This window comes from Onychomys torridus, chromosome 20 (genome assembly GCF_903995425.1).
Source record: "Onychomys torridus chromosome 20, mOncTor1.1, whole genome shotgun sequence".
In the NCBI taxonomy this organism is placed as follows: Eukaryota; Metazoa; Chordata; class Mammalia; order Rodentia; family Cricetidae; genus Onychomys; species Onychomys torridus.
Window position 1 is genome coordinate 36118241 of NC_050462.1, and position 19924 is coordinate 36138164.

Below are 19924 nucleotides of genomic sequence, written 5' to 3' on the forward strand. Positions count from 1 at the left end.
CACTGTAACATAATAAATAAATCTTTTAAAAAAAGTTTTTCTTTTATCCTCTGGTAACATTTTTCTCTTTGATCACTTAGCAAGTACCTATATTTCTGACAATTGCTAACACTAAGGCATTTTTAATTTTTAGTTATTTCTACTCTCAGATATAGTAACTTAATTTATATTGGGTGGGCAAGCTATGGAGAATTTCATGAAATTAGTATTTTGATGCCCGTGAAGCTTTGTTCAAAGAAGGGCATGTTCTTTTTTCATCCTGTGACAGTTACAAAGAATTACGTGATTATGATAGTCTATGGGTACGCAGAGCCTATAACAGTCATTTTAAATAAGTCTGTGACCCTGGTTTACATTGTCCTAAGTCCACTGTAACAAGGGGTATGTTCAGACCCAGCCAATTGTTATTTGAAACTTACTAGTTTTCTGTTGCAGGGAAATTTTATTAGGAAATGTATTTCTTTTTTTCCGAGTCACAGTTTCTCAGTGTAGTTTTAGTGCCTGTCCTGGAACTCTCTCTATAGCCCAGGCTGGCCTGGAAGTCATGGAGATCTGCCTGGCTCTGCTTCCTGAGTGCTGGGATTAAAGGCGTTCGCCACCACCGCCTGGCAGGAAATGTATTTTAATGGGCAGATCCCAGGTGGTATTTGGAAGCAAGTCACTCTGAGACGCTAACCTACCCCCACATTTTAAAAGGCTGCTTTTATCGTGGACAGATTATTTACTAGGAGTTATAACTCTCCTGTCCAGGGGGTGGCAGGCAACTCAAGATTGTGGATGATGGGATTTCTGTGTCCCCCTTCCTGTTAGACTTCGGAAGAGTGGGTGGACATTTGGATGGGAGCCAGGAGCCAGACCCTGCCATCCTGTAGATGAGATGAGAGGAAGCCAGGAGCCCCCTGCGATGGGGACTCACTCTATAGAGATTTTAGCTCTTTGGTTTCTCCCGCCTCCCCTTCACTTGGTGCGTCTCCCACACCTGAGAGGTTAAACATCTAACCTCTAGAACCAAGCTGCAATGATTTGAGTTTCAACTTGTTTTTACAGCTAGTTCTGTAATCTGGGGCTTCCAAAGGCCCTCTGAATGGATTCGCTCACTGAAAGCTATCCCAAAGAGTCCCACTTGCTGACTGTATCATTTTTACCCCTAAAACATCCTCTATAAATTGTATAGCAATTTATATTGGGTCTGTTCCAGGGTCCACAGAAATAGTGAGACTGTGGGGTCCGTGTTTCCATGGACGTCTCCACGCTTATTTCCCTTCTGTATCCCTCACATTGTTTTCTCCCGGCTCTCTCCACTCTGTCTTTGTGACCTTCCTCGATTGTTTTGAGACAGGATTTCTCCGTGGAGCCCAGGCTGTCTTGGAACTCGCTCTGTCGACCAGGCCTCTAATTCAAGAGATTCCCCTGTCTCTGCCTCCTGAGTGCTGGCATTAAAGCTGTGGGCCACCACTGCTTGGCTTCAATTTTCCTTCCCTGAGGTTTGAATTTCTTCTAGTAATTGTCTGTTCATTGGCCACCTCTAGCTACTTTACCTCTGGGCCTCAATTTCCTGGTGTATGAAACAGACAGAGTCAGAATGTGCATCTCATAAAAGCAAGACTAAATTGCTTCGAGGATGCCTGGGCTATGGCAAGTTCTATTTAAGTTAGTTATAACTCCAGTATGGTTTGCTGTGCTTGGAATAACATGCAAAGCTCTGTCATATAAGGTTTTTAGATAGAGGTGACTTGAGGAAAAGGAGGAAGTCACTGTCTAGAGCAGTGCTTCTCAGCCTTAAGGCTGCGACCCTTTAATACAGCTCATGTTGTGGTGACCCTCAACCATAAAATTATTATTATTATTTGTGGTTTTTCGAGACAGGGTTTCTCTGTAGCTTTGGAGCCTATCCTGGAACTCGCTTTGTAGACCAGGCTGGCCTCGAACTCACAGAGATCCACCTGCCTCTGCCTCCCGAGTGCTGGGATTACAGGTGTGCGCCACCACCACCCGGCCCATAAAATTATTTTTGTTGCTACTTCACAACTGTAATTTTGCTGTTATGAATCATAATATACATATCTGTGTTTTCTGATGCTCTTAGGTGGCCCCTGTGAAAGGTTTGTTTGACCCCCAAAGGGGTTGTGACTAATGGGTTGAGAACCACTGGTTATATCTGGCGCAAAAGAACTAATTAAAATAACAACATATGAGAGGTCTCTGCATTCCTCAAGAACTTTCCTAATACTAGAGTAGGGAAGTCAGGACTGCACAGTCAAGGCCTACTTGGATTCTTGCTGTTTGGTACTAAATCATCCTACCGTTCACCAGGCGCAATGCTGCTGCTTAACAGTTTGCAGATGGAAAACAGCCAGGAGAGTCTTTAAAGAAAACTGACAGGGCTGGAGAGATGGTTCGGCAGTTCTGAGTGCTTGCAAGAGTCTGGTCTCCAGCACCCATTATCTGGGAGCTCTCAAATGCCTGTAACTCCAACCTAGGGAATCTGACACTTTCCGGCTCCCAAGGATATCTGCACATGCAGATACATACAAATACACATAAACTTTTTCATGTTTTTAAATAAAATAAGCTAGCGTTTGTGGTAGTACCTGGTAGTTAAAAAGGCACTACATAAGTCAAAATTCTAATTTCTTTTTTTGAGTGAGGATCGAACCCAGGGCCTTACGCTTGCTAGGCGAGCGCTCTACTACTGAGCTAAATCCCCAACCCCAAAATTCTAATTTCTATGGGAAAAAAAAACAACTTGTCGGTATCAAAGCAATACACTACATTACAGGTGCTTTTTGCTGTCTGTGTTTAGAGGTAGCTTCTGGATCCTGTGGTTCTCAATGGGGACAATACTGAGCTCTCTGGTAGTAAGTAGGGGAAACTTTTCAAAGATATGTGGAGCTTTTTTTTTTTTTTTTTTTTTTTTTTTGGTTTTTCAAGACAGGGTTTCTCTGTGTAACTTTAGTGCCTGTCCTCAGAGATCCACCTGGCTCTGCTTCCCAAGTGCTGGGATTAAAGGCGTGCGCCACCACTGCCTGGCTTGTGGAGCTTCTATAAAAGAACCACTATCATACTTACATGAGGCAGCTACAGTACACAAGAAACACTTCTTCTATAACCTATGCACATGTCCTAGGATTCACACGGGTTTAACCACATCACTGAATAAAATATTCAAGAGGAAGTACGTCTCTAGAACCTCTCTCTTTCTCTCTCTCTCTCTCTTACACACACACACACACACACACACACACACACACACACATTTTTTAAAAAGTAACCCTCTCCTCAATTCTAAGGAAACTGGCTACCTCGTTCTAAAGTTCCTACAGCAGTTGGTTGTAATACAGAAGCTATGTCTCAGGGCTTGGTTGTCTGGGAGGAAAGACACTGCCTTCTATCTTTAGTGATGGTCTAACTATAGATTCTTTCCAGGGACCAGCACAGGGCCTAATTTAAGCCCACCTGCTAAATAAGAACACGTGAACAGGTTACTGTCCTCAGAAGATCTTCATGGGCAAAAATACATAAATAATCCAAAGCAGGATTAAAATTCTGAGAATGAGCACCCTAGTGATTCAAGATGCTTTGTATTATCATGACCAATTGAGTGTTCTCTAGTGTGTGACACATGTACACACCCAATTTGAGTGCTCTCTAATGTGTGGAATGTGTACCCCCTACACTGCGTAGGTGATTTCCGCCCCTGCTGGACTAGACAAGGCTTGGCAATCTCATTCAGTGGCTAAAATCAGGTTTGGGTTCCTAGAACTGAGAAAGACAAATTGGAATGACCACGCACATTGGATAGTGAGAAAGTCTGCCAAATCAGCACATACGTGTTCACTTTGAAAACAAACCTGGCTGGAGATATGGCTCCATAGCTAAGAGCACACACTGGTCTTGCAGAGGTCCCTGGTTTGTTCTTCACCAACCACAGTCAGATGGCTAACACTACCTGTTGGGAATCAAGCTCCTCTTCTGGCCTACAAGGGCACTGCACTGCACGCACACCACCACTCCCCAGTGTTGTAGGGTATTACTGTAAGGAGTGTCACTTCTGTTTATGCTGCCTTTGTTGAACTCTGTGAAGCCGTGTTACTGCGCCTGTCTAAAGCACCCGATGGTCTAATAAATGGCCAATAGCGAGGCAGGAACAGAGAATATATAGAAGGGAAGATCAAGGAGAGGAAAAAGTAGCCAAAGAAGGACATCAGGGGCCAGCCACACAGCTACACAGCAAGCCACGGAGAAAGAGTAAGATTTACAGAAGAGAACAGGGAAAGTCCAGAGGCAAAAGGGTTAAGTTTAAGTTAAGGAAAGCTGTCAAGAAACAAGCCAAGTTAAGGCCAGGCATTTATAATTATGAATAAGCCTCAGTGTGGGATTTATTTGGGAGCTGGGTGGCAGGCCCCCCAAAAAGAAAAACAAAGAACAACACCCCCAACTTAAGGATGATTTAACAATAATGTCTTTTAAAAAAAAATGTAACCTTTATCATAAAGTGTCAAGTAATATATGGAATATAAATACAGTAAAACTTTAAAAGTATCCAACCAAGCTTTTATTTGGGTTTTATTGCAATCTACTTTTGGCAATAAGGGAAAAATGACCATAAGAACTCATCAGATTTTATTCAACAAAGCAGTTTTTCATGAATGCTTAAGGTCAGTGTATAGTCAGCTCAGCTTCCAGTATCAACTTGAGTACCTCATCATGGATATTTATGCCAGAATGATAACAGTAAGGCATTGCAAGATGCTACATTGTCTAAGATTAAACCATATTTTACACATTATAATTTTAGGATAGTAAAGTATACTAATACTCCACAATAAATAAGAATTTTTAAAAAGTGTTGCTTAGCCCTTGTTTAACAAAATTCCATTAGCTTATTCTTTAAGTACTCCAGTTAATAAAGATTTGATTGTACTTCAAGAACTCTGACTTTTGCAAATATTAAAAATTAGTTATTTATTACTTGTTCCATTAAAAACAAAGTTTTAAAGCACATCCACACTTGTCCTTAAAAGCATGTTTACATCATATATAACTTCTTATGCCTGACAACATGGCTTACATGGCAAAGGAGTTACATACCAGGGCAACTAGGTGGCAACCCTCCCACCCCACTGCCTCCAAAAAGCCACACGTGGCCTCAGTGTAAAAGTTATATTTTATTGCCATGCTACAAAACGTATGAAGTTGGCACTGACAGGGAGATAAAGAACAAAGGGCAAGAAGGGGTGTAGGGCAAATGATGCTGTTACATATACAACAAGGTTTGATTTTAATTAACAGTGGTTAAGTTTTGCCAATACTGAAAATGCAAACCCAAAATTAAAATGCTGATATGAAACAGCATTAAAACACAATTTATGCATAGTACAGAATCACATCTTTCATCAGAGAAATATGGAATGTTTAGAAAAGAAATTAACCATAGGGGTAAAATTCATATCTCATATACAATTTGGCAATGGTAGTCCCACTGTAGACAACTTTTATAAAAGAAAAATTAAAATCTAATAAGCTACCTTTATACAAAGTTGCTATATTTATGCCTTTATGTAGGAAAAAAACATTTATGATGCAAATTAGGACATACAATAATCTTACATTATTATACAATGTAATGAAAATAGAAACATAACACAAGTTTACCCTTTATAAAACATCTATTTGCATTTACTACTGCAAATGTGGCACCCTGGGGACTACTGTACTATTGATACCAGCCTGTTTCCATGCTGTCTGGTCCAACTGCCGGCGAAATTCAACTCCAGGATGCAGAAAAGAATTGATACACCCTGAAAGATGAGGAAGCAGGAATGGGGAACGGGCAGCAGGTAGACAGGGGCTGGTCTAGGCAGAGTACATTGTGGTAGGTCTGAATACTTTCCTTGTTAACTTTTCAAGCCAAAATGTTTCCTATACATTCTGTAATTTCGTACCAATGCCTTGATTCAAATTTGGCAAACGTTAAGGAAAAAGTAAATAGTACCATATAGTTCACATCAGAAATATGAATGAGATGCCAATACATTACTTCTGAATGATGTTTCTGATGTTATGTCTATTTCAAGAATATACATATATATATTTATACATACACACTACACATTGCACAAAAACACTTGGGCATTATGGGTAGAAAAGAGCACAGGGGAAACTGGGAAGTACTCTTTAGCTCATTAAAACCTTTACCTTGAGGCAAATACGTGGTGGCACATTGTTGGAGAATTATGAAAACATAAGGCCCCTGTCCCATTTTTAATAGAACATTATTGAGGTACATTTTTATATGCTGTGCCACAGATCTGAGGCGGGAGCAGTGGGGGGAATAAACACACATCAGTCTGACTTATAACATTATTGGGGGGTCAACATTAATGACTGTCATGACGAAGATTGCTTGGCAAAGTTTCTTAAGTCCCAACCATGATTTATTCTGGATCTACTGAGAAGTGAAAACTTTTTGCTGAGTCTTTAAGAGTAAAGTGCATGTCTCATCACTCCACAGCAGCAGGAAATACAAGGAACTATTTGCCAATCTCCTGGGAAGAAGGGAGGGAGGGAGGGAGGGGAGGAGGGAGGGAGGGAGGGAGGAAAAGGAAGGAAGGCACCATATTTTCATTTTTTCAAAGGAAGATGAAACTGAGAAGTAAGACATTCAGAAAAACACTAGCAATCTCCCTATCACTTTTCACCCCTGGTCTGGGGAAAATGTTGTCTGATCTATATGGATAAAAATCTGTATCATTTTCTTCGGGAAAAACAAGGGAGCAAGGATTCTATTTCTAAAAACAAAAAGCAGGATCTCATGGTCTAATCAACAAAACCAATTATCTAAAATTAGGTTTGTCTCAGAAAATCTGAGACATATGGCCACAAGTATGTGCCAATAAAATAACTCACTTTAAAATTCAAATAGTAATAGGTACATTCTTCCAGGACAGAGCTTAATGCCCATTATGAAACTACTGTCAAGGACAGTGGTATTCTAAATGACTGATTAAATAGAAACAAAGGTAATTTCCAGAAGACATCTAGAAATTAACACCACCTGTTTACCTCTTCCTGATCAATATTCACAGAGTACCCTAAAATCAAATGTTTAGCAGACAAATTGGTCCCATTTGTATTCTTAAAGCATAAACTGCAGTGATCACAGGAGAGTCACCAAACAAGTGTAAAATCAGATCTGAAGGGAGATGCAGAGAGAACAAAGGAAGGAAAGAAGAAACCACGCAGCATGGCCAAACAGACCAGCCCTCTCTCCCTGGAGAGCTGGGCTGTCCTGACGCTGGGACAGAGGAGACTGTGAGCACTGTGGCCATCAGTTCTTACCCACATTCAAAAACCACCACTGGCATTTGGCACAATTAGCACTCTGCTCAGAAGAGAGAATAAACGGAACAGCATATTAAACATGAACTCTGCACACCTAGCCATTGCTCTCTTAGAGAACAGGGAACATTTCAGTAAGCACCAAGTTTACAGAGGAAAAGAGGAGGAAAAAGAAAATTCTGCTATAAACCAATGGCACTAAGAACGATGAGGACAACATTTTTATTTTATTTTCAGAATGGCTCCACTCTGCTGCTGATCTGCTCACTGTTGTGTGATGAGTTCCCGGACATACTGAATGTTCTATGACTGAAACCTTTGCTTGTGAAATCAATCTTGGTCACACCTGGTATATCCAGACCATGATATCAAACTTCCCCCTTTTAGAGAAAAAAGTAAAATATTCTGTAAGGCTGCCTGTCCTTCCTCCCTTCTCTTTCTTCTACAGTGGGTTGGGAATTTGGAGGGTTCTTGATTTTCAAGAGTTCGACATCAGTTTCTGTCAACTTCAGTTCATTTCAGATCCTCAATTACAACACAATCACACCACGTCCAGCCTTCCCTGGACCTGCTATGCTGACAACGATCTCAACAGCTCACCAAAGTCAGGGGCTAATGCGAGTGAGCCCGGGCACAGCAGGGTGGGCAGAGCAGGACTGCAGCCAGGCCACCGAGGCAATCCCAGTGAAAGTGCCGGGGCACGTGCCCACGGGGAGGGTGGTACCTTCGGGGAACTCACATGCCTAAGAGTATCTTCCTTTTCTTCTCGGCTACTAAAGAGATCACACAAATGACATTTAATTAAGACAACGGTTTTTCATCAACTTGACACGTAAACAGCAGATAAATAAATACTGGACAAGAAGAGCAACCCTGTTAGAAAATAACAGTCAGCTCCAAATGGACCTTCAAGACCCTAACTTGACAAAATGCAGACTAATTAACAATAGACACAGTCCCATTCCAAAATGATACACAAGCTCAAACATTGCATTGTAAATTGAGAAAGATGGTACAAAACAGAGACAACCCAAACACCAAAGGGAAAAATAAAACAAAAAACCTCAAGCTAAATGGGAATTTCATGGCACAGATGTCTCCAGAAAACAATGTGCTGCCAATAACCTATCGAAGAGAAACGCCAACAGATCATGGTGTGGATTTTTCAAATGTTTCTGGGTAAAGTGACCTGAGACTGATTCCTAAACCCACTGTCATTCTGAGTTAGATATTTGGGCATGCCCTTCAAATGACACCATGAGATGAGTAAACAAAACGCTGTCTCCTGCCTGCCTTCCAATACAGAACTATATTCATGATACTGGACTCTTTCTAGTAACACTGAAGACAGAGGAGCTGACTGGTACAAAAGGAGGTGTGGTTCTTTTGTTTCTTTTTCTTTTTTGGCCCAAGTCAAAAAGCCTTTAATTAACGAAATAAGATTCCTCATGTTCCATGCTGGAGACCATACACTGTAAGCAGTGAATCCTACCTTCAAAGCCTAGAGTTATGTCAGCAATGCACATTATCAAGAGACTTTATGAAAGGTTGAAACGCCAACACAACTTAGACGTGAAAGATATGCATATGTCCTGGATATGGAATAAAAATCAACCAGCATGTCATTCACTTCCAATCTCATTTTAAATAGGCACTGTGAAAATGGGAATGCTGCTGTACAATAATGAGTAGAATATAATGGAATTAGTGTTCTTTAAGGAGTACCTGCTCTACATTAATTCCCTTTAGAGATGCACATGAACTATTCGGAAAACAACGGATCGGTCTATAAAGGAGTTAGTAGAGAAATGACAATGAAGCATCACATCTTCATTTTAAAAACTTCACGGCGGTGCAAACGGCGACGGAACGCTCTCCAGGCTCACATGGGCAGGTCAGTGCTATTATGTCTCGTTTTCCTAGATGTCCCGTCGTCTCGTGGTAGTGCTTTCTGCAAGCTGGACATGGCAGCAGTCCTCTCGATGTCTATCACGGCGTACAGCTCCGTGCGTCTGGTGGGGGTCTGCGGAAGGGGAGTGGTAGGAGTCTGAGGGTTGTCGGAGTCACTGCCGCCTTCCAAATCCACCTGAATGTAATTGAGCTGCCTGTGCTCTAAGCTGGGGCGCCTGACATCAAAGTTAAAGACTGTCGGGGTACAGTCCCGACGCCTCGAATAGTCTATTTTGTGAGCACTTGCTGGTACAGTTACATTCTCTGTATTAACATAGTTATGCATTGGGTCCAGATTATTATGGAAGCCATTTAGAGATGGCGTCTTTGGTCCTAAATTGTCATCTTCATCCCTACTTAGCTTGCGGGCTTCCCAAACAGGAGGCAACGATGGTAAATTCTCATAGTTTAACAATGCAGTCCTTCTCTGAGCCGAGTTGTTGATGTTCTGAGTATCGGAGGCACTGGTAGATGTCAGACGACCTCTCCGGACCCCTGAGGCACTAGGGACAGATAGCCCATTTATATTTTCGTACACCAGTTTGTTAGCGGAGGGCGCATCCCTCCGCTCGTCACTGTCATAGCCAGTGTCCCACTCGGCGCCGTTGGCACCACTCCCACTAACTTGGTCTCTTCCCAGCTGCTCCAGTTTCTCCTTCTCCATTAACTGCTTCTGGACAGGGGTTGGTCCTAACACAAACTTGACCCCTTCGGGTTTAAGAAGAACCTGAGGGTCCCTGTCTTCAGTGTTATTTGGTTCTTCTTTTGGTGTGTTGCTTTCAGCATTAGAAGCTCTTGCCTCTGGGGGGACGTGCACGCTTGCACGGTTTTTTCCCTCTTCTTGCACACCTGTAGTGTTAACATAAGTATGTACCTAAAAAGAACACAAAGCAAATCAGTCAAGTGTGAAGTACAGAGCAAAAACTGTTTGATTAATGAAGGAGCTAGAAAGATGGCTCAGTGGTTAAGAACTTAGCTGCTAGAGGACCTGAGTTCACAATTCCTAGCATCCACATGACAGCTCACAACTGTCTGTAACTCCAACGCCTCCTTTTGGCCCCTACAGGCACTCCACACATGGGGTGCAGACATACACACAGGCAAAACGCCTATACACATAAATTTTTTTAAAAGACCTTGGTCATGTTAATTCATTTTATTTATTTATTGACAGGGTCTCACTGTGCAGCCCAGGTTAGCATCAAACTAGACCCAACTGCCTCTCCTTCCCAAATGTCTGTGCCACCGTTCCTAGCTGACTTAATTTTATTACTTCCTCTTTAAATAGACTGTTACCTTAAAATTTTCCACCTATTTTTTATCTAATAAAAAGACTGGAGGAGAGGAAAGAATGCAGAAATCTCTTCATTTGTAAAAAAAGAATAACTACTTTAAAATAACACACAGCATTACATTTATACAGTATTGTATTGATCATGGTGACACATACCTATAATATTGGTATTCTGGAGGCAGAGGCAGGAAGATAGCTAAGTTTGAGGCTACTATAGGCTACATAATAAAACCCTATTTCAAAAACGGGGGAAGGAAGGAAAGAAGGAAGGAAGGAAGGAAGAAAGGTAGGTAGGTAGGTAGGAAGGAAGGAAGGAGAACAGAACGAAACAGGATTATTATTTTGCAGCTGGTTTAGAAAACCTTGCTAAGGCATTAAAACATGGTTCATAAATAAGAAATAATGAGGAGCCAGGCAGTGGTGGTGCACACCTTTAATCACAGCACTCGGGAGGCAGAGGCAGGCAGATCTTTGTGAGTTCGAGTCCAGCCTGGTATACAAAGTGAGATCCGGGAAAGGCACAAAGCTACACAGAGAAACCCTGTCTTGAAAAACAAGTAAGAAAAGAAAGAAAGAGAGAAAGAGAAAAAGAGAGGAAGAGAGAGAGAAAGAGAGAGAGAGAGAAAGGAAGGAAGGAAGGAAGGAAGGAAGGAAGGAAGAAAGGAAGGGAGAAAGAAAGAGGAGAACCGGAAAGGAGAAGGCAATTCATCACTATTTCCTTATGATCCAATCTGACAAAAGAAAACCCCTATGGAAGAGTTCTATAAAATATATAGATGCCACCCAGGAAGACAATACAACCTCTTAGGAAAGCTCAGTGGTAATTTAGAAAGACAATCTAAAGAGACCTGGAAGACGAAACCTAAAAATTTTAGGATTCAAAATGAAATGCAAAACTGAGGAAAATGTAATTATAGTAAATAATATAAAATGTTTATTACATAAAGAACACAAAGAAATTACTTTAAAAACACGAAAAGTCCCTTACTGACAAATGATCACATAACTTACAAAGGTAAACTTCCTACCCTTCTATCTGTAGTTCACTGATAACAAAGACGAAAACACCAAAAGCAGCATCAACTCTTAACCCACTAAGAACCGACTGAGTTGTCTTTCTTCATTGACAGATGGACCTCTCTATGGACACATAAACTCCTCGGAAGTTTCTTCAATCCCAGCACTCAGGAGGCAGAAGCAGGCAGATCTCTCTGGGAGTCCAAGGCCAGCCTGGTCCACATAGTGAGTTCCAGGCAAGCCGGGGCTCCATAGTGAGACCCTTTCTCAAAACAAGTTAAGTTCCCCTAACACTGCACATATTTCAGCACAGGCTAGCAGATACAGGCCATTTCTGCAATTTTCAATGCAGAAGTAATTCACAGTGGAAGTTACAATTCATACTGAATACAAGCTCCAAGTATTAACCCACAACACTTCACTGCACAGAGGGTTCTGCGGTCACACAGTGGCAGCCGCTTACCTGTTCCTCGGCCACAAGCAAAGGATGTGTAGACTCTTCACCGACTGAGGGTAGGCGAGCACTTCCCACAGAAGGATGCCGGCTGGAGGGGTGAGAGGAGGCATCTCCAAAGGAGGGGTAGCGGGGGTATCCATTAGGTAAGTTCTGAGCAGCAAACCCTGGAGCTGAGTTTGTGTTTATTGAGTTGAGGACAAAGACAGGATATGGGAGTAGGGCAGAGAATGAAAATGAGTGAGAATCTAATCCGTACTGAGTTAGTGAGACATTCTTGTCAGGACAGATAGACAGAAACTAGAACACAGACAGCAGCTCACCCAGTCTTACTGCATCAGCTACTGTTCTTTCTGGCAGGGCTGTGATAAAGGATCTGTCATCCCTCACAGACACACAGTCAGGCATTCCAACACTGAGCTATACTCCTGGCTTTTAAGTCACATTTTAGGTCGTGTGTGATAATTAATGTTTTCATTTTTAAAAGTTTGTAGCTAAAGCTAACAGGGGTTTTGTTGCTGATGATCACCATTTCTGACTGTTATAGATTAAATATCCATGACCCGTATCTTATAAACGTCTGGCATGGAAAAGAGAGGGAGAATGGTTACTTACTGGTGGGTGTCCGAGGTGTTCGGGGGACTTCCAATTCTGTCTGATGATTACTCCTCTCTACAACTGGCTCTTCCACCACGTTTATACTATTATTTTGCATAATCTCTTGCAACATGTTAAACAATTCTTCTGCACGGGCACACTTAAAAGCAAAGATTCCTACAAATAAAAATCAAGAGCGATGTAAAATCAAGTAGCTCTCAGCTACTGCTCCAGCACCATGTGTGCAAAACCTGCTCCCTGCCATGAGGACAACTGTAAGCAAGCCCACAACGAAATGCTTTCCTTTATAAGGTTTGCCTTGGCCATGGTGTCTCCTCACAGCAATAGAACACTGACTAAGACACATCCTAATGTGCCAACAGAGAAATAACTTCTGATAAATAAATTACTATGCCTTATTTCAAGGCATAGAGCTGTAAAGTTCCCAGATAATTTTTGTTTGTTGAAAGGATGTCCAGAGCAGAGCAAAGGAGATCTGCACATAGACTCCAGAAGCTTTAACAGCAGGGGGAGCCCAGTCACCAGTAACAAAGCAATGCTTTACCACTGATCAGGCCTGGCTGGGGGATAATTATGTACTCGTTCACTGTCACAATTCTATAAGGCAGGTATTATCATCCCCCATTTACAAAATTCCAGTAGAAGGCACATAACTTGCCAAGGCCACTCCACTAGTAGGGATAATTAGCGATTTTATTTCTACCATAGGCAAAGTGTTTAGTGCATACTTGATAAATGAATTCACAATTAATCTTTTTTTTTTTTTTTTTTTTTTTAAAGGCAGGGTTTCTCTGTGTAGCCCTGGCTGTCCTCACGCTGTAGACCAGGCTGGCCTTGAACTCACAGAGATCTACCTGCCTCTGTCTCTTGAGTGCTGAGATTAAAGATGTGCACCACCAAGCCTGGCCATAATTTACCTTTTTTTTTTTAAACCATCCTGTTTGGGGAGTTTTGTGGGTTATTTCTTTATTGGCATAGGGTCTTCCTTTTTAAACCTGGTTGGCTTGGAGTTGGCTATGTAGCATTTGAGGCAATCCTCCTGCTTCTTCTATCTCCCAATGCTAGGTATACAAGCGTGTGCCAACGTTCCCAGTCTTCCCTTCAGCAATGAAACATTGTGCACGGAGTAACCGATAGACCCTGCAGAAAATAAAGGCTCCTACCTTGTCCGGTCTGACACCTTCGACCACTTTCAAAAGAGAAGAGATTGGAGTCATAGCCGTACCGTCGCAGGCAGAGGTAGTGCCATTTGACCGAGTCGCGTTTACGGGTGTATAGAATCAGTTCCGTGTCTGTAAGCTCCATTATGCCAGAGCCCAGCTCATTCCCATCATCATCCACATTAACAACCTAAAAAGAAGCACGAGTGATGTGACATGGCAACACGCCCTGTCCCGCAGCAGCGGGCTAACAGATCATGTGCTGGACCTCCAAGACGGACCCGAATAAAACTCGTCTTCAACACCAGACTTCAGCACAGTGACAGAAAGCTGACACGTGACAGGACCACAAGGCGACTGTAAAGTGACATTTTACAGAAACGATGACCGCAACTGTGTGCGACCTGGACACAAAGGACCACAGGAAAACTAAGGAGACGCCTATCACGTTTGTTCCCCTGGCTGCTCATGTGCCGCAGGCCTGGTCATCACTGTGGCGGTGCTGTGTGGCAGGACTGACTGCAGGAGGTGGGCATCTGGGAGGTCCTCGGGTCACTGGGGTGCGCCCTCACAAGGGGTCGACACAGGCCTGTGAGGCTGCAGACAGTGCCCGCCCGGTCTCTCAGAGTCCTGCTCACGCAGACTACGGTGATGCTGTACCACCACGAAGCAGACAGTCCAGTAGAGGGGTCCTTGGCCAGGTCCCGTGCTATGCTGACTGCACTCTTTTATTCAAGGTGTGAGCTAGACAAACCTCTTTTCTTCGTTGAGTTTAGATGGAGGCATTTGTACAGTAATGAGAATATAGCAATCTGTAGTGTTAGTAACAAAGCCTTATCATTTACTCAAGAAATGGTGGACTGTGGAAAAGGGGAGAAATACACAGCTCTGGGTAATAAAAAGAAGAAGGTAAGATAAATTAAGTGTTCGAGGGCATGCAAGCAGGCAGAAGAAGAAAACAAAGTTCTATTGGTTTACTGACCTTAAACTTGTTCCGATGGTTATCTGGGACAGTGTCTTTATCTGGACAGCTACAACAGCTACCCATGGCTTCTTCAGAAGACCATGTGAGCACTGCACAGAAAATACATTGAAGAAAATTACTATATCATGATACAAAACTGCAAAACAGGAAGACTAGGAAGCACCCCACACAGGCATGATACTTTGATGAAGAAAATTTCACTCAACTAGTTGGTCAATTTTGCTTGGTGAGAATATATAAGGTACAGGGCACAGAAACTCACATTTCCAGTATAATTTATAAAGGTCTGATTATTCTAAAACCATGTACCACTACCTAAACAATTACCTTACAGTTATTCAATAGTTAACCAAGAAACTAATCTTTTATGGCTTATCAGAAATTTCATGTCCACCCTTAAAAAAAAAAAAAAAAAAAAAAAGCTCGGCACATGCCTTTAATCCCGGCACAGACAGGCAGCTCTCTGGCTCTCTGTGAGTCTGAGGCCAGCCTGATTCATACAGTGAGTGAGTTCCAGGCCAGAGTGCACGCACACACGCACACACACACACACGCACACACGCGCGCGCACACACACACACACACACAATTTTTTTAAAAGGATGCTCTACTTTTAGCTAGCAAGTATTTTGATTCTTATCACTTGGTCCTTTTTACATATCCAATTAGACAAGAGTGCATTGGCAAGCAACATACAACATCAAATTTTAAACAGTACATTAGTAAGAAAAAAGGTCAACTCAAAATTTAGCCAGTAGATTAAAGCACACAACCCTGGCCAACCTGACATCCTTTGTCTATTTAACCCTTTGCCACAGAAGGTCAAAAAAAGTTAGAGATGACAATAAGTGTTCAAGAGCATCCCAAATAAACAAAGGAGAATGTCAAAGCATTAATTCTAAACAAAGCAGAGGAACAGAATACATTTGCCGTTTGCTACGTAGTGTAGGCAAAGACGCACAGGAGCCGCACAGCATTACAAATACAGATCTAATTGAAACCGTTTAAATTCAGTGTTTTGTTTTTCTTAACCACTTTCAGGTTTGAAAACCAAAACTGCCTTCTGCCTTGGTCAAACTACTCTACCTCTAGTTAGCTTTCCTTTTCCAAGCTGAAACTTTCCCTGACCCCACCTCCTAGGTTAACTGGAATTCTCAGCATCCCCATCTCGGCACGCTAGGCGGTGCAGCAGCACAGCACCAACCACGCCTTGTCTTCAGCTATCCCCGTATAAACTGTCATCCCTCCACTGTGAGCGCCTTACTCATCCTCACACACCTAGTGTTCAACACTAAGTAGGCACTTCAGGCCAACTGTGAACTAGATGAACTATACTACACTACGGTAAAGGAAGCCGGACACGTATGATTAAGATGAAAAATTGTACTAGTGTCTAAACCAGCAGCGGGGTCTGGTGTGGCGCTCTGTGTGCTCGTCAACTGGCTCACTTCCCTAGGATCACAGCAGACAGGTATCCTGTCTTCTTCGTTCTCTAGGGAACATGTTCCACAAATGTTTTCAGTTTTTACTGACAAGTGTTAAATTACTAAATGAGAAAAATACGTTTAAGTTTACAAAAAGTGTAATTGATAGAAACATTTTGAAAATCTAAACATTATATGGCCTCCTTAAGCATTCATTTTAACCAAGAAACGGAGCCTTGAGATGTGCACTTAAATTCACCTGCCTGCAGGACACATGTAAGTAGGGGATGAACTCAGAGAGCAGCAGATTTAAGACTGAACTAGCATGAAGACCTAATGTCGCAGCAGCAATGGGTGCAAGGAGAAGTGACGAACTTAAGGACAGGGGTGGCAGGGCTGGGAGGCTGGCGTGGCAGAGATGGGCAGGAAGCAAGTGTCCACCAGGCAGATGACGAGTATGGTTCCGTAGCCCGGAGATGCCTCGGCTTCAGTCAGCCTAACTCGAGGTTGCAGATAACAGCCAAACAAAGACATACAAACGATGTGTGAACATGCTCCTGAGGGAGCAGCTTAGAAATATCATCATGTGCCAGCGGTGATGATGCATGCCTTTAATCCCAGCACTCGGGAGGCAGAGGCAGGTGGATCTCTGTGAGTTCGAGGCCAACCTGGACTACAGAGTGAGATCCAAGAAAAGCATAAAGCTACACAGAGAAACCCTGTCTCTAAAAACAAAACAAAACAAACCTGTATTTATATAGGCAAAGCACCAACACACATGAAACAGATAAATCAATCTTAAGAAAAACCAAAGAAACTGAATGCAGTGTTTTGACAATCTCGTGGATGTGCACAATGCACTTTGGTTGTTCTAGTCTTCTCCATCTCTTCATCTTCTTTCCACTTGTCTGTTCCTGGACTCTGGTCTTGGTGTGACTCCTTCAGTTTAACCAGTTCCATGCCTGGGACTACTGGACTGGGACTAACACTGGACCCTGCCAGGGTCACCAGTGCGTGACAAGTGAAGGTAATGACTCCTCCTCTCTCTGACTCCATCAGTAAGAAACAGTTCTGCAGCAAGGGCCGGGCCATGAGCCCCTCCTCCACCCATGCCTGCTGTGGACAAGCCCATTCTTGTGTGGACCCAATGCAGACCTTCAGAGTTGGTGAGAGCTCCTGATTGCAATGACTGTGTATTGCCCAAAGATGTGAAATTTCCATTCAAATCTCTGAGGCCCTCCTTCTGACCCACAGTCTCATGGGCAAAGGGAAAGGCGAGGTGCTGGATAGTTGCCATTTCTGAAGAGCTGATTAGTATCTGGAGGCCACATCTCAGTTATGACAACTCATAATATTCACTGGCATTTTAAACGCTGAATAAAGAACCATGTGCTCTCCTGAGTACATTTCTCCAGAACTCAGCACATATGTAAGAGACCTTATGCTCCCCCAGGACAACACTGACATCTGAGTACATTCAACAGCAACGGGCAGCTTTCGTCTGCGATTAACTTCCACATGCTGCCTCAATATTCTACACTGGGATAGACTGTGTTTGTTTAATTAAAGGCATTTGCGTTTATTTTCTGGGAATGGGGGTCAGTAAATCAAGACACAGCATGACTGCATTCAACAAAACACCATTACATTGATTAGTCCTTTCTTTAAAGGTAAATTTCAACTTACCTAGATCTGGCCATTAATATTGTTAGCCTCTGATGCTGCATCAGGAGATTAATCATATTTCAAAATACAATATCTTCGTCTGCAAACTTAACCTAGAAGTAACAGGGGAAAAAATTAATCTCTTTCTGGCAGTTGAACCCAGGACCTCATACAATCTTTTTTCTTTTTGGTTTTTTGAGACAAGGTTTCTCTATGTAACAGCCCTGGCTGTCCTGTCCTTGAACTCACAGAGACTCGCCTGCCTCTGCCTCCGGAGTGCTGGGGTTAAAGGTGTGCGCCACCACGCCCAGCATTGAGTACAAATTCTTAACTACTGAAGAACACACCCGGCCTGGAGAGGTCATTTAAGATAAAAGTTCTCACTCTGAGGCTTCTGGTAGCACTACTAGTTCAGCTGACCTATATAAACAAACTCCAGTATCTAAAATATTGATTTAAACTTACTTCAAATCTAAGGTAGAGTTTTAAGAAGATAAAGTAACAATGTATCCACCTACATTCTTTGATGGCTCTGGCTTCTCTACTACTATATACTGGCTGGTTCACTTCTCAAAACAGACACCTCTGCTCTAACTATGGCTCCTTCCTAGACCCAAAGTCCTGTTTAAGCCTGCAGTACACGAACCCTGCATTCTTGGTGATTCTTCCTAAAACTCAAGACCCCTTTAGAAACCACACTCTGTATCTTCTATTCCATAAGACAGACAGACAGACACACACACACACACACACACACACACACACACACACACGACCCAGAGCCAGGAGAGATTAACCAATCTGAAAGCTGATGATAAGAAAAACATCTCAGCTGGACAGTGGTGGCACATGCCTTTAATCCCAGCACTCGGGAGGCAGAGGCAGGTAGATCTCTGTGAGTTCAAGACCAGCCTGGTCTACAGTGTGAGTTCCAGGACAGCCAGGGCTATTACACAGAGAAACCATCTAAAAAACAAAACCACAACAACAACGAAAAGAAAAACATTCTAAAGAGTCACAGAATAAGTCAGTCTAACAATAAATTAGTCTACAGTCATAAGAGAATTCACTGTATCCTTGTAAATTTACTGATCAATCTGTTTACAACAGAAGATGAGATCAAACTCACGCAAGCAGAGAGGTACTTAGTGAACACCTACACTCTATCTATCAGGCACTGTATCAGAGCCTCCAGAGGATCCCACCTTGACCTACATACTAAGCAGAGTTCACAAGCAGATGGTATTCAAAAGAAGCACTTCCGAACTTAAAGATAATCAATAATTGCAACTCTAACTGCAGATAGAACAAGCACACCAGGTACTTGCTTACATCTTCACGGAGGGGGCGGAGCAAAGCAACCCAGCATTGCTTTTAGCACAGCATCTTGCTTGTGTACCTATTAAATACACGGGGGGGGGGGGGGGGGGGGGGGGGGGGCTTGCTGGACGGCCTAAGGCTTAGACTGCACAGAAATTCTCACTGTGGGTCATACATCCTCTCTTTGGGATTGCATGTCAGATATATTTACATTATGATAAAAGTAGCAAAATTACAGTTATGAAGTAGCAATGAAAATAATTTTACGGTTGTGGGTCAGCACATGAGGAACTGTATTAAAGGGTGGCAGCGTTAGGAAGGTTGAGAACCACTGCTATAAGCTATCTATTATATATCTATTATATATATATGTATATTCCAGGCTGGCCTCAAATTGTCTTCCTGTCCTGGCCTCCCTAGTACTGGGATTATGAGCACACATCACCATATCTAGATAAAACGGCTTCTTAAAAACTATAGGTCTGCGATAAGGGTTGGGAATTTAGCTCAATGGTAGAGCGCTTGCCTAGCAAGCGCAAGGCCCTGGGTTCGGTCCTCAGCTCTGAACAAACAAACAAACATACAAACAAAACTATAGGTCTGAGCTAGAGAGATGGCTCAGAGGTTAAGAGCACCGACTGTTCTTCCAAAGGTTCAATTCCCAGCAACCACATGGTGGCTCACAACCATCTGTAA

The 19924-nt window shown here is 42.6% G+C and overlaps 1 protein-coding gene across 3 annotated transcripts in view; it reads right to left on the bottom strand.

Moving 5' to 3' along the window:
* Positions 1 to 6585: 6585 nt before the first annotated feature.
* Frs2 (fibroblast growth factor receptor substrate 2) overlaps positions 6586 to 19924 on the bottom strand; it is a 79033-nt gene continuing 65694 nt past the window's right edge. For all 3 annotated transcript variants that reach the window (XM_036169848.1, XM_036169847.1, XM_036169846.1), the window contains 6 exons: positions 17930 to 18021; positions 14817 to 14908; positions 13838 to 14024; positions 12672 to 12830; positions 12066 to 12229; positions 6586 to 10165 (listed from right to left, as the gene is read on the bottom strand). In XM_036169848.1, coding sequence (XP_036025741.1) covers positions 9224 to 10165; positions 12066 to 12229; positions 12672 to 12830; positions 13838 to 14024; positions 14817 to 14882 — 1518 coding nt within the window. In that variant the 5' untranslated portion in view covers positions 14883 to 14908; positions 17930 to 18021 and the 3' untranslated portion in view covers positions 6586 to 9223. The remainder of the gene's footprint in view (positions 10166 to 12065; positions 12230 to 12671; positions 12831 to 13837; positions 14025 to 14816; positions 14909 to 17929; positions 18022 to 19924) is intronic.